The sequence below is a fragment of the Nesoenas mayeri genome (genome assembly GCF_963082525.1).
Source record: "Nesoenas mayeri genome assembly, chromosome: Z".
Lineage (NCBI taxonomy): Eukaryota > Metazoa > Chordata > Aves > Columbiformes > Columbidae > Nesoenas > Nesoenas mayeri.
This window is the reverse complement of record NC_137542.1, coordinates 59,359,385-59,374,756: the sequence shown is the minus strand read 5'-3', so window position 1 is coordinate 59,374,756 and position 15,372 is coordinate 59,359,385. Positions and strand designations below refer to the sequence as shown.

General features: G+C 43.5%; 1 protein-coding gene across 1 annotated transcript in view; it reads right to left on the bottom strand.

Moving 5' to 3' along the window:
- PDZD2 (PDZ domain containing 2) overlaps nt 1-13,641 on the bottom strand; it is a gene marked incomplete at both ends in the record, with an annotated part of 139,747 nt that extends 126,106 nt beyond the window's left edge. Inside the window, one exon of the mRNA XM_080362951.1 lies at nt 13,163-13,641. Coding sequence (XP_080219077.1) covers nt 13,163-13,641 — 479 coding nt within the window. The remainder of the gene's footprint in view (nt 1-13,162) is intronic.
- Between the last annotated feature and the right edge of the window lie 1,731 nt (nt 13,642-15,372).

Sequence of the window (15,372 nt, the reverse complement as noted above, 5' to 3'; positions counted from 1 at the left end):
GTACATGGCCAGTGGGTCCCAAGTGTGCGGCTGTGCACGTTGAAAATTATATAAAGTGGAAGAATATGCCTCCTTGTATTCTTTAACAGTATTATTGATACTATCATTAAATGAGAGAATATCCTCGAGGCTAGGAAAACCTCAGGGAGTCTGGGAGCTGACACCTGGACTCAGGATTGGTTTCCTTGGTTATTAGAGCTGGCTGAACTGTTTTAACAGATAATGATATCTGATTTAATTACATATTAACCAAAACACTTTTGATTATTATTCATCCAGCCAGAATTAATGAATTTCTAAGTCCTTCTTCCAGCCTAAATTTTTTATACCCTCTTGTCTTTTACCTCTTTTGTTTTCCACCCTCTTCTGAAATCCACTTCTCTCAAAACAGATGTTTACTTCTCTACTAACTTCCATGATTTTTTTTAATGATGATACCCCTAAAATTCATTCTAATTCTAATTTTATTATTGGGTCATCAAAGAAAGCACATGAGCCACAAAATAATTCTAATAAAGCACTGAGATTCTGCCTTTCTCATACACTATTTAAAACAGAGTCCATTTAAAGGCATAGCCCTGCAGTAAGCCCTTGTTGACTTTGAATTCCACACACCAGTCATGAACATATGATCCATTTGGCATCCATGCATGGTTTTTTAGCTATTATTATTTATTTCTCCACAGCATAACTGGTGAATTATTGAAATCTGATTTATTTTAACCACACAGTTCATCCTCATGAAATTGGCTAGTTTACTAAATAATTTTCTGCTCTGTTGTACATACGACTTACTTCCCAATTGCAGGCAATGATCAAAAAAACGATCACAGAGGAGACACTTTTGTGTATTGCTGGGTCAAATACGGAGTGGCAAGAAGAAATTTGGAAGGTAGAGTTTTCCCATTTCCATGGAGGCAAACGGGAAGCAATGCCACTGAAGCACACAGCATTTTGGCCTCGGGCACAGTTTTGTTTTTTTGTATAAGAAAAGTGTGCCTCAGACCACTCACTAGCAAGGACAGCAGAGAGTGTGAGCAAGAGGAGACAGATTCATGAACCCTTGGTGATTCCTTCAGTATCTACAGCCATGCGAGCATGACATTGCCTGGGCCACCCAGGTCCAGAGATCCCAGCCCAGGGTGAATCAACCTACAGCCCCAAACATATCTCCTTCCAGCCGAAGGCGAAGAATAATCCCTCGTGATTAAGCAATAAGGCGTCAGATACATGAGGGTGAGGTGCAAACATGAGCCCTGCACCAAGGTGTGGATGTATATACCGTTCAAACACAACTCTATTTATCAGATCCATGTGGCATGAGAAATGAAACCAAAACCACACAGTTTTCACTAGCATCTCAAAAATATTTTTGCAGCAACTAGAAATTTACAAACTGCTTATCATATTTCTGCTAAGACAGGGCTTAAAACTATGAGAAAGTCCTGCCTGGCCAGCAACCGTAATGAAAAAGCAGTTCTCACCTATTTAACTTATAAAGGCTACAGAAGAGCTGTGTCCTCAGATTTTTCTTAGAGCTCCTATTACTCAAAAGTAGAGGGCAAGTCCTGCTTTGCTACTTAATGACTGCTGGCTCTGAAGCCAATGCAACAACTGCTGTTTTTATTCACATTGCCTTGTTTTCAAACAGAGCACTTTTGAGAATAAGTGTTTTACTTTAATTAACTGCTTTTCCTGTTTTGAGAAAAACAAACAAACAGGTTTATTCATTTAGAGAACTTGGCAACTGGAGATCAACCATTACTTTTTTGGAAGAGATATTTACAAAGAATGTTAACCCACAAGTTCAGTAAACATATGGGATTTGCAAGTTAATCCAATAAGGCCATTACGGTGATGCTCCAGAGGACTAGTCACCATCAGGAGGGGAAAGGAGACTAATTCTAAAAGGATTTCCCCAAAGCCATTTTGATGTTGGGAAGACAAGAGCAAATTTCCCTTTTAGCTGTGTTGACTTGGCAGAAGGGAAGAAGATAATGACAGAGAAAACAAAAAAGAAGTTTGAGCCCATGTAAGTGTGTCTCAAATTATACATCTGACCTTTAAGGAGAACAAAACAACCTTTACCCATATTTGCCATTTTTTACACTACAGTGACCCAAAATAGGAGACAATATCCTTTAAGATCAATTATGAAGGACCAGACTGGGCACTTTCTAGATATACTAATTTTAGCAGCTGTTTATCTGGACAATTAATTTGAAAATTGGGCTGTTACTAACATCTATCAACCAACTAACATAATTGATAAAGTTGGAAATACCCAAGTTATTATAGAAATGAGTATTAACACAAAACTCTTCTGTTTCCCAGGTCCTGTGGACCACTTTGACTTGGTATTTAGATTTATCCTTTACACTGATGTTCCAGCTACCAGCATAAGCTACATCAACTGGTAACTTCATTCTCAAAGGACTCTACTGTAATCTCTCTTACAATAGATTAAATAAGGAGCAGCTACTGAAAGTCCTTCAAGCAGCACAGGTATCAGAGTGAGGTCTTCATGAGCAGTTCCCTCTCTGCATTCCAATGTAGGCAAATCTGCACAAAATTTAAAACATATTTCTATTTTTCTTCAAGGGATTAGTGAATGCACTGAACAAGCCCAAGAAACAACTAGAGTAATTATATTACACATATATGCATCCTAAAAAGGACATATAGAAACACTCTTCTCTGCTGTCTTATGAATTCTTACATAAGACAGGCTAAATTCCCAGTGGACATAACCCAAAAATTGTTTAAAATATTTATAAGACATTGCCCTCTAGAGGAAACCAAGAAAAATCTGTCTTTTAGCAGAACTTCTCTACAAATGGAAATACGAAACATCATTTTCAGCAGAACAATTAGGGTGTTTGTTAGAATCCATTTTCAGTGAGAACATCACATACAAATTTGGGTCCGTTAATCATCTGCGAGTTTTCAAGAAGGAATTCCCCAATCTCTCGCTCATTTTCCTCATCTGGGCTCAGTGTTCAGACAGATGGTACCATGAAGTTTACTGGTTACAAAATGTCCATGTTTTTCTCTTCACTACCAGAACAAAAATAACCCAACCTGTGAAAAATTGGCAACCACTTTTTAATTCTTCAGTTTTCATGGCAAAAAGAGCCACTGGTGAATGTGTATGAGGATGAGTTGGAGGACATCACCGACTTTTATTTCATCAAATAGTTACTCTGCTAGCCTGAACCCATTCCAGTGATCAAGTAACAGCCAAGAAAATGCAGTCAAAATAGGTGCTCTATTTAGCAGCTTTTAATTTTGCCAGTTTGTTGGGGGGTTGTTTTTTGTTGTTTTGTTTCTTTTTTTTTTTTTTTAGAAGATCATCCAGCTATCTATAATACCTAGTAAGGAAACAGGAAAAAACAAACTTCAGCACCTTTTTAAATGAGAGAAAAAAAAGTCTTAGGCATCAGCAGAAACAATGCTTTCCTTCAGTCAGATTTCAACAGTTCTGTTGCATTTTGAAAAAGCTTAAACCCATTTTCCATCCACCCCTGGTTCCTCACAGTCTCTTTAAAAAGCCTTCAGTGTAGCAGAGCTTCCTGAGTCTTGGATGCTCTAGGGTGAAGTTTGCTGCTAATAATCACATTTGCCCTACTCTTATCCTGTCTCAGTAGGTACCAGTCTTCCTGAGCTGCCCTAAACCTTCTGGCAGTGCCTGCCAACTTATCTTTTTACTGGAACTGGTCTGTTAAAAGTGTTCTCCTTTGAAGGCCCAGATGATCTTGCTGACTGTCATACACTTCATCCAGAGAAAGAAGTAAGAATGGTGAGTGATGCTGCAGAGCCTGCGAGTGATATATAAGCCCTTCCCATCTTAGCCTACATCTGACAGAAAGGAGACAGAAAAATAAGTTTTGAGGAGCATGAGATACTGCTCTGAGCTGGAGGCAAGTGTCACATCAGATAAGAAGAGCAATGAGCTTTCCACACGAAAAAAAAAAAAAGCCCAGCCCCAAAGCCATTCACTGCAGCAGCTCTCTCTGGAGTTATATACCTGCCTCTCTGCTGATCACACCTACATTTCTTATACTTACCCTCTCACTTATAGCCGCAGATGGCAGGTTCATGCTGACAAGCTGTCTCTCTGAGGCTGATGTCGAGCACAGCCTCTGTGTGTGGAACCATCTCCTGTTTGTTATCTTTAACCCTCCCCACTCCTGTGCTTTCCAAGCCAGACCTGATTCCCAGTGACAGGGGATAAGCAGGTTTTAAGATGCCACCACCTCTAATGCTTTTAAGCTCTGGAGGGTCACGGCTCAGTCGTAGTGTTGTCCTAGGATAACCATCACATAGGTGAGGTTGTCAAGAAGATATGGTTGCTGCTTCCTTACAGAGCAGCTCCCAAACTCTTCTGAGAATGGGAACACTGCTCTGCTTAGCCCAAAGCTAGAAGAAAAATACATTTCAGTGAAGACTGGATAAGCTGGGCCTTCCCAGGATTCATGGCCCATCAGTCTGTACAGTTGGGAAAGGACAACCTGCCATGTATCTCACTTCAACACAGTAACCTGGCACCAGTTGCTTTCTCCTCCTGCAGCAGCTCAGTGCTCCTGCCTCATGGAAATCAGTCTTTAGCCCAAAGCCTACTTTTTGAAAAACTTTGGACTTCCAGAGTATGAAGAGAAATTCACATTTACAGATTAGAATAGACACTGTGAATGACTGCACATTGCAAATTGGTGTGTAAGGGCACAAGCATTATAGAAAGAACAAGAATCATGGGCACAAAATGTTCCTTTCCTGTGCTTTTGAACATCTCTCCTTTTAATTATTGATGGCTAAAACACTGTGCTGTGCTAGCAAATCCACTGCTGGAAAGGCTGTGAAAATAGCTGCTGCTGTGGCTGAAGGCTTCACCTGCTCCTTGGCTGGGTGGTGGAAAAAAAATGACCCTATTTCGTGCATTCCAGTCATTTGCCAATTAGTTAAGTTCTGCTGCATCCTGACTGTGCTTCCAGATGACCTAAGACCATGGGACGCTTGCTGTGTGCAAGGCTGAAAATCCCATTCAGGATGGAAAGGTGCTGGCACTTTCGCATCAGAGCTAAATGATGAGGCACGAGGCTGAGTCACCAAACCAGGCTGTTCCCACAGTAGATGAGTGGGGAAGGCAGAGCTCCCTCCCAAACAGTGGGCTTGTTCTCTTGTAATTACAGTGTGGTCAGAACAGCAAATTTAATGGAGATGCACAGCCTCTTGGCAGAAACGTACAGCACTCTAAGCAGAGCTTCCATAGCTCAATGAAACAAAGCAAAAGCACACCAAAAAAGTTCATGACAGCCACTTTATAACCTCTGAAGATCTTACACCTCCTAAGGCAACACCACCAACCTCTGTCCAAGTCTTTTCAAGCCTGATGCAATCCCTCTGAAAAGAAAGCATTCAGAGCCAGGGCTGGAGAGCATTTGCCGCAGATGACTCTGGGGATGTTGCCTAATTATTCATATATGCCCTCTAGGGATCACACTTTTGACCAAGAGGGGCCAACTCTGTTGTTCAGTGGCAACAGTGTGTAGAAGGCAGCAACAAGTGTATTGCTCTCTAGATTTTGGGACAAACATGCAAATAGATACAGGATGAGCCATTTAAATTGGTGGGAGTATCTTCATTATCTTTTAAGTTTTTTAGATAAAACGGAGCTGAGCAAGAAGATCAATAAGATGCAAAGTTCAGGAGGATGAGGGGCTTGGAAGATACTTTGAAGAGGCAGTTGTAGTAGTGGGATGCTGCAAAAAACCATTGCTACAAAGAAATGGGTTTGGCTCTGCAGACACTCAGCACTCAGGGTTGAGAGGAAAGGCAGGAACCAAGAGGGTGCAGAGGGGAAACTGAGGGAACCCACACTCAGATTAATAAAGCAAATAGGACAAACAAGCTAAATGATCTCTGCTGAGTCTGGGGATTAGTGACCTTCTGCTTAAGTCTTTGGCTCTTGAGAGGGGATTTGGGATAAAGCTCATTTCTTCAGAGTAATTTATTTCTCAACATGTGTGGCTAAGTCTGCTCATACCGTTCCTGAAGACATAAAAAAAGGGAAGAAAAACATTTTTTTTTTGGTTTCTTAATCCTGTTATATTTTAAGGGGGGGAATTGATATCCCACTTCAGCATAAAATATGGAAGCCATGCTTCAGAGGAGGCTCTGTGCTGCAGTCTGCAAGACTTTAGGAGCACAGTGAGACTTGCACTGTGCCTGAGAAATGTTAGACACCCTTAGGCTTCCTCTGATTTTGCACAGGTTGGTAACACATGCACTGTCTCCCTGCCCACAGCAGCTCAACTGGAGGAGAAAACCCTCAGCCAAAATCCTCGCATGCTGCTTATTTTCCGTCCTCAGGACTCATGTGCCCGGCACCTTGGAGGGCATGTCAGCGTATGCTTCCCATCCATGCCTGTGATAGCAAGCCCCAGGTCCCAGCCTCTGTGGCCTCACGTAGCAGCATGAAGATTGGTAATATGATATGAAAAAAGAAACAAATCCAACTCCACAATAGGTTGGGGCTATTTTTTAGGTCAGTTATGCAAAATCTGTTCCCTGAGATTGTATTTGGAGGCTGCAGTCTCCAGGACCACTGTGTTTGTTTTTCTCTGTGTAGTCAGTGCTGTTAATATTTTAACAAGGAGCTCCCACAGAAATGTTTGCCCCTTGGCCAAGGGCAAAGGGCCATGATACATTTCCATTTGTTTTCCTATTAAAACAAAAATATTTTCTTATGAACATAACCAAGAGAAGGCCCTGCTAACACCAGGCGAAGCAGCTGCTTATACTGAGCAGCACTTTGTGTTGGCAGCACTTCTGCTTTAGGAAGGAGGTGAGGAAACACAGTAAAGCAATCAATCCATGCAACCTGACATGCCCAGGAGGTGGGGCTGTGGTGAGACAAAGCTTTCTGTGATGACCAGGCATAGTTTTCTTGGGCTGATATTTCCCTAAGAAAAAGTATGTATAAATGAGATTACTCTGCCAAATGCAAAATAAATCCACAATAACTTCCAGAAAAACAGGAATCCATCACAGGTACAGAAACCTAAAAACTTCCCCTTCCACCATAACACAGGAATTCATACACCCTAATGCTCGACCCTACTAAATAATGGATTTTTTACCAGAAACTTCACCTGAGGACCCCAGGAGATGAGCAGAGGGAACACAGCCTTTGCTCCCCATTCCCACAGCATGCCATCCCCACATGCCATTTGAAGCATCTGGAAGCCTTTTTGAACACATTGCTGAAGAACACGGTGCTACAAAATCCTGCAGATGCTCCACAGACAACTGTGGCCACCAGTGCAGGGACAAAGTGGCCACAGCGAGGACAGCCCGTGTCTCACCACAGCACAGCAGGAAGTGGTGCCCCATGGAAGATGCAAAACTGGAGCACTGCGCTTTGATATCAAAGAGTGACCACATTCGGGAGGGTTTTCTTCCCAATAATAAAACTGTTCTATTGCAGGGATAGGGACAAAGTAGTTTATGGTAAAAAAAATATTCAGTTCAAACTTCTGAGGAAGTTTGAGGGACATCAATAAAAAGTGCCTTGAAAGGTGTGCTCTTCTGAAACATCCATTTTCAAACCACACTGTCAGATTTTTGAGCAGCACTACTCAGACACAGCAAAGGTCCACGTTCTTTGTTCCCATCCCCTCAGCAGATGTACTGCTCTACATCTCCTTGCATGCAGGCCTCTCAACAAAGGGGCAAAGAAGAAAAGCACCCTCCTGAAGGCTATTGTTCAGAGCAGAATTTGGCTCCAAATACAGCCAGGGACTGCATACTGGCTTTCTAGCACCAGCGAGGATTGCTTTGATACAGAACCTCAAGATTTCATCCAGCTGAGCCCAGGACTGTTATTGACTGCCGCAGGCAAGCAGCACAAAGTGCTTTGCACATTTTGAGACCTGTAATTTGGTTAGACGTTCAGTATTGTGCTCTGTAATCAGCTGCTAGCACTTACAGAGAAGCAGAGCTGTGTTTAGAATGTCCATATATCACACAACTACTAATAGCATTGACATGTTAGGAGGACCAGGACATTACATTTGTACTTGCAGCTGTCCTGGAGCATGTAGATGTGCCGTGCAGCAGCAGCAAACACTCAGGAAAGACTTTGACTCTGCTGGAAACCCCCAGCTTCAGGTAAGGTCAAAGCTTCAGCTTGAGTAGTGGCATTTGATGCTCACTCTCCATTGCACATCTGATTTATTAAGGTCTTTCTCAGCTCCTTTAAAAATACACTGATTTCCCTGATATCCGGCATGCCAAATCTTGTGCTGGGGAGGAGTCCTAGCAACTCCCCCAGGACACTGGTTGAAGAAGAGAGGCTAAGAAAATGCTATGCAAAGGTATGGCTGTCAAAACACTTCTCTGTTCATTTTTTGGAAGTGTGACTCCAGGCTGTGGGTTAAAAAGAAGCCAATCAGTTCTCTGACTGTATTCCCATACATGGTGATGCTTGGCCATTTTTTGTGACAAGAAACACGATATTTTGAAGTAGTGGTTCAGTTTCCTCAATGACAAAATTATAGCAATATCTCATGTTTATACCACACTGTCATCACTTGTAATGTATCTTACTCTGCTTTCTTCAAAAAGTTTGAATTTGGAAATCTATTCAGCATTTATTTTGAAGATTAGATGTACATGGTAGCTGTGTCCAAGCACTGCAGCTATGCTTGATGAAATTCGTAATCAAATATTTCAAATTGAATGATATTCATGAAAAAATAATTCTTTTGCAATCCTCCCAGGACTTGCTCAATGAAGCCCCATTCAGTCATGCTCAAGAAATGAAGGATTCATCTGTTATTTGCAGGAATACTAAAAGCTTCCGTCCAGTAAATAAGTCATAGCTCAAAATGAGAGGAGGAGTTTCAAAATACATAGGAAGTTGTTGTCTGGGGGAACATAACCCATATGTTTTAGAGATACAGCTGTATAGACAGAAGATAAATAAAAATGCAGAGTTTTGACTAACCTTTATTCAATACTCCAATAAAGATAATTTCCCTGCAATTGTGTTTGATAGACATACACAATTTGCTAACTCTGAAGAGAGCCATAATTTTCCCTCAGTCACTAACATCACCAAAAATGCCACCACCTACATCATTCCCCTCTAATGTAATAATACCCTGTTAAGCAAAGAGCTTAAAGAGCTTTGATGATTATATTACTGCATAATGTTTCTCTAAATTAAAAGAAAGGAAAAACAACAACAACAACAACAACAAAAAACTAAGCTCAGCAATAATCAATCTGTTTCTGCTATTTACATGGCCATCAGGTGCAATTCAAATAAATAACTTTTATATAAAGGAGTCAGATTCAACCCTCTCCCTAGGAAGCAGGGAGAGATGGATGAGTGATGACAACAGCTGGCTTCTCCAAGAAGCAGTGTGCTGCTCTTCTGTGCTGTGTCTGACCCCATCACCACTCCAAGACCTGAGGACCTGTAGGCACAGGACCTGCCACAGGCAGGTGCCAAAAGAGTGCAATCTGTTCAGGGCTGCCCAGTGTGTTACGGCTCCAGACATTGGCCCCTGAGTTCTCTAGAGGCTGACCACATCCATAGGAAAGCCAGCAGAAGGGACCACGTGCCCCTGCCTCTCCTCTCCTGTTGTCCAGGGTATCAGCTTTAGCCCCTTGGAACAGGGAGGGTTTGCATGGTTGGATGGAGTTGGAGGTGAGGTGACACAAAGCTCAGGGTACATGAGCACACTTCTGCCAAACCTGCTGCAGAGGTGGTAACCCCCAGGTGGTAAGCCCCAGCAAAGTGGCAGAGTCGTGAGAACCTCAATGCTCTTAGAATCTGAAGAGGTCCCGGAAGACTGGAAGCTGGCAAGCGTTGTCGCAATCTATAAGAAGGGCAACGGGGATGACCCTGGCAACTACAGGCCTGTCAGCCTCACTTTTGTGCCTGGCAAAATCATGGAGAAGATTGTTCTGGGAGTTATTGAAAAACATCTGAACAACAATGCAGTCATTGGTTCCAGCCAACATGGGTTCATGAGGGGAAAGACTTGCTTGATGAAATGCCATTCTACAACAAGGTTACCCACCTAGGTGACCAAGGGAAGCCTGTCGATGGAATCTTTTTGGATTTCAGTAAAGCCTTTGGTACTGTCCCTCATATTATCCTCCTGGACAAGACATCCAGCACACAGCAGGATAAACACACAGTGCAGTGGGTGAGCAATTGGTTGAAAGGTTGGGCTCAAACGGTTCTAGTAAACAGAGTAAATGAGGAAACCTCATCGTGACTACAGCTTTCTCACAAGGGGAGAAGGAGGACCAGACACTGATCTCTTCTCTTCAGTGACCAAGGGAATGACAGGAAGATGTGCCAGGGGAGGTTTAGGTTGGACATTAGGAAAAGGTTTTTCACCCAAAGGGTGGTGGAGCACTGGAACAGGCTCCCCAGGGAGGTGTCACGGGCCCAAGCCTGACAGTGTTCAAGAAGAGACTGGACAATGCCTTCAGACACATGGTGTGAACTGTGGAGTTGTCATATGCATGGACAAGAGTTGGATTTGATGATCCTTGTGGGTCCCTTCCAACTCAGGATGTTCTAAGATCTATGATACACGATATATGATCTGATCATGCCCAATTCCCCATTTTTATGGAAATAAATCAGGAGATTCCCTAAAACAACAGTCTGGACAACATGCTCACCAGGCAAGGTGGGGCTGCCCTGGCACACTTGGTGGCCAAGGAATAAACATGCAAGCTGTGATTTTGCTTGCCCAATCTACCCTGGTGTTACAGGGGCTAAGGAGTATCTTAATTTCACTGACTGTGCACAGGCTACATTAGTACATCAAATCACAAATCATATCACTCACACCCCTTTGTATCAACTGGGAAGAGTTTTTCATCTAGCCAGAGAATAATTTAGGCAGACAGAAATGGAGCCAAGGCTACTATTCAGTGTGTTGTGCTGCCTCAACACCTTGAACAGCCAAGGGGAAAGGGCTCTGCTACTGCTACTGTAGCAGCAATATGGAAATACTCCAGGAAATCTTCTTTGAAACAAGTCTTCCCAGAAGGCAAGCTGGCATTGCCTTTCAGCCTGTTATAAACCTAGACAGAATTATGTCCCTTCTGAGCACCCCAATGCAGAAACCTACTGAAGGACTCTCAACGCATCCTGGAGCAGATCAAATGAACGAGTTGGTAAAATGGGGTTGGAGCCAGCTCCCTGAGAGCCAAAACCAAGCACTCCAAGGTCCCAAACTGTCATCCATCAACACCACCCTCATCAAATAGCAGCTGACAGTAAGTTAGGCAAGGATGCTTTGGATACTGAAAATAAATCAGGTTTTGACTCATAGATGTCCTAAATTTTGGCCTAAATTGGATGTAGAATATTCTAAACCAGGATTTTATGAACAACAACACTGGCCCTGCAACACCAAAACTCTGTCTTCATAATGGCCAAAAAAATATCTCAGCTAAGGAAAATGGAGCACTTGGTTCTCATTAGCAGCAGCCTCAGCTTGCTGGTCTAATAACAGAGCTTTCCGAAAGGAACAAGCCCAAAATGAAGCCTTCAGGGATAGGATAAAAAGAACAGCTACCCAAAAACTTTGGACTCCATTGGGTGTTATCTGTCATTTTGCCTTAATAATAAGATAACATTACTGCTGGCCACTGCAAGCAATTCCCTTGGATTTTAGGGATAGTGACATCTGGCAAAGGGGGAACAACAAACTAACTGCTTATTGCCACAAAACCTCTCAAATTTTGGGGTGTCACTTATTGGTACTGCCACAGCACCAACATTTATACACTCATTGAATTACAGGCTTGAAATTACAGAGAGTTGTTATCATACCTGCAAAACCACAGCCAGGCTGACCTGCCCAGCATCCACAGATTGAGGAGCTGCTGCTTTTATTCTGCTGCATGGCAGAATTGGGAGGGACTGTCCCCCCAAACTGCTGCCTCATTCACTACCCATTGGCAGCACAGGTCACGCACTTTGCAGGATTATAACTCAAAAGTGTTACCCCAAGGCCATCATGGCTTTGCAAGCCTGACAACTAAAGCAGCAGATAAATAACCAATGAGTCTTCCCGTCAATGCTATATTCTCACAGGATGAATCTGTAAAGGGGCTTGGTTTGATGGTTTGTTGTTTCGTTTCAGTATACAGGTTATTTCAGTTAGAACTTATTATGTGCTCCTACTGCAAGTCTCACTTGCTAGAGCACTTTCTCAGCTGATCTAAAATGGCATATTACTTACCATGTCCATAAAATGTGCTGGATTACCCAGGCTGCGGATCAACAGAGTTTCCTTTTAAAGAAGGGCCACTTTACTTGTTTCCAAAACTGTCTGCCCCCAAGATGAACCCCCTTTGGCATGAAAGGGAGCATTTCATGGCCTCCGGTTCATTGCAGCCTTAGGTATGAATGAACATTTGCATCCTCATCTTTAGCAGAAAAAGGTCTTTTTGCCTTTGCAAAGGGAAATGCGAGCAAGTCTGCCGCCCACAAAGAGTAAAGCAGGGCCAGTAACTGATTTTACAGTATACAGCAGCCGAAAATAAAACGCAAGAATAATCTATATCAATGCAATAGCATTCATGTCTGATTTGAACTCTTAAAGGTTTCAAGCTTTCTGGGACAGGAGACAGCACAAGAGAGCAAATGCAATAAAATCAAAGGGAATTTATTAAAATGAAATTGTTTCAATCTGGAAAACACAAAAATGTTTTGCTTCGAAAAATTCCCAGACAACATTTAGCTGTCAAAAATGCTTCCCTCAACTTAAATGAGTCAACAAAAATAAGATGCACCTGTAAAAAAAAACCTTCTGGTGCTGCTGAGTCTGTGTTCATTATTACTTAAAAGAGCAGTTTTAATCAAACCCAGGAAGACTCCTTTTTTAGCACAGACCCTCTGATGCTTATGACATACTATTTTTTGACACAATGACCCCTCAAAATTTTCTGGTGGATGTGCAAGTAGCATATCTAGGGTAATTATCTATTTGGTTTTGTTACTTGTTTTCTGCAGACCTTAAGAAGGAACCCAGGGCTTTCCCAGGGGCATAAATCAGAACTGACTGCAACCTGCATCATGTGTCACGACATGCAGCTGCGATGGCTGCTCTTCCACCCTTACCTCGCACCGGTGACGTCCACACCAACCATGAGCTGGCCGTTCAGAGAAAGGATCTCATCCTTCAGGCGCACTCTCCCACATTTCCCGGCTGGGCTGTTCTTCTTCAAGTCCGTCACCCAGATGCACCCGACATCAAGCACCGGCCCCTTATGTGCCTTCCTCTTCTTCCCTCCTCGACGCTTCTCCCCGTAGTCCCCCAGAGCAGGGATGTTCCCAAAGCTCAGCCCAAGAACCTCTGTTTTTCGCATCTCCTGGGCCAGGTACATGGTGCAGATCTCTGTATCGGAAGCCACACAGCTCCCTGGTTGCAGTTTGCTCTCATCCACAGAGAAGTTGAGCTGGATGTACTCACTCAGCTTCTGGACAGCTGAGCGGCAAAGACGCTGCTCGGCACCCTCATCCCCCTCCCGACGGCTGTTCTGCAGCCACTGGCACAGGAGGGGCAGGAAGACCCCTGCGTTGTCCTGCGTGATGGGCATTGCCGTCCCTGTGCATCACCTCACAGCAGCTCTGTCCCCAGCCAGCTCCCCAGACCTTGGCTCTGCTGCCCACCGTGGCTCCCTGCAGCCCCTGGAGCCATGCTGGAGAGGTGCTGCAGGCACAAAACAAGCCCCATCTAATCTCTCAGGGATATTTTTGGGGGTCCAGATGGCCAAAAGCACAGCCAAGGCAGGATGTTTGGTGTGAACAAGCCGCAGCTGGCCCGATGAAAAGGTCAATGGATGAAACAGTGGGGAGCGTTTGTGGCTATCCAGGTACACCTGCTGTCACAGTCCCCACTCTGATGGGAACAATGGCTCCTTCCCACCACAGTCACCATGCCGTCTTGTCCTGCAAGGGGAAAACAACATGGTTAGGAGTGCCAAAACTACTACAGGTATCCAACAGCCCCAGCCCAGTATCCTGCCGGGGCAGGAGCCCAAAGCCGAGCTTGCACGGCCGGAGCCGCTTTCCTTCTGCGATTTACCACTTGAGGGCACCAGCTGCTCTTCTCAGCAAGGGAATAAAAGGTCATGATTAGCTCCTGACCTCCCCGGTGAAACGGGGAATTAATGAGACGTGGGGATGCTCCTGCCACAGCTCCAGACCTGTCACCAAAGCAAAGGAGATGTTCCAGGCAAATTCAGTCCAACCAAATCCACTCCAAGAACCACTGATGGAGCACAGTGTGATGCTGGTCTCACCAGCACCTGAAGCTGGCTGATGCCATTGCCAAAGGCAGCTCTGCCCTCCTCCATGCCAGCGTTTTGAGGCTGGGATAGGCTTAATCTGGTTACTTCTGGCTACTTGCTGTAGTAAGACATAGATCTGGAATACTGATATAAAGATGCATAACTTACATACGGACTGGCAGAGAAAAAGCAGAGGCAGCATCTCTTGATATACCAAGGATGATGCATATACTCGCTCTGAGGTCCAGAACACAGGAGGAAGAACTGCTAAATTTTCTGTTTAATAATACAAGGAGACAAAAAGCCATGGGGAAGAGTACAACAAACCCCAAACCAAGAAGATTAAATGGATCAGGCTGCCTGATAACAACTGATTCAATGGTAATGGGAGGGTACAAGCATGAGATATCTGCTAGGAAATGAAAGCAGCAGGAGACAGAGAGTCCTGGTGCCTTCAGAGAAACATCCTCGCAGAACCGATAGGTCAGGTAATCAGTAGGGATGTGCCTTCAGAGAGGGATGTGTTTGGGGTAAGAATGTGGAAAGAAACTCATGTAAGAGTGCCTGTGAAATGACAAACTCTGCCATACTCAAGGGACTGGGGAGAGCAAAACAGAAATGTCTGGATTCAGTACATTAAAAAAATGCTAGGTAAGAATTCACAGATAAGAGTTTAAAGGAAAAAGAAATCAAGGTGAACTGTAGTTTCTCGAAGAAACAGTATTTTGTGCTTAAAAGATACAGGCACAATAACATCTCAGTGCAGAAGAAGGATCAGAAGACTTGGCAGCATCATGAGCTTTTCATTTACCTCAAAGACAAGAAGAAAGAACACAAAAAGGTTACTGAGCAGGAGTTAAAAAATAGTGTGAACACACAGGCAGAGATATTAGAAACATGAGGGCATAAAAATGAAATGAAACTTGCAGAAGATAAAAAAAATGTTACCCTTTACATGTATATTAATACCAAGAAGACAGTCTGGGAAGCTGTTGCTCAAACAGCGAAAAAGTTATTGAAAAATGACACTGAAAAAGG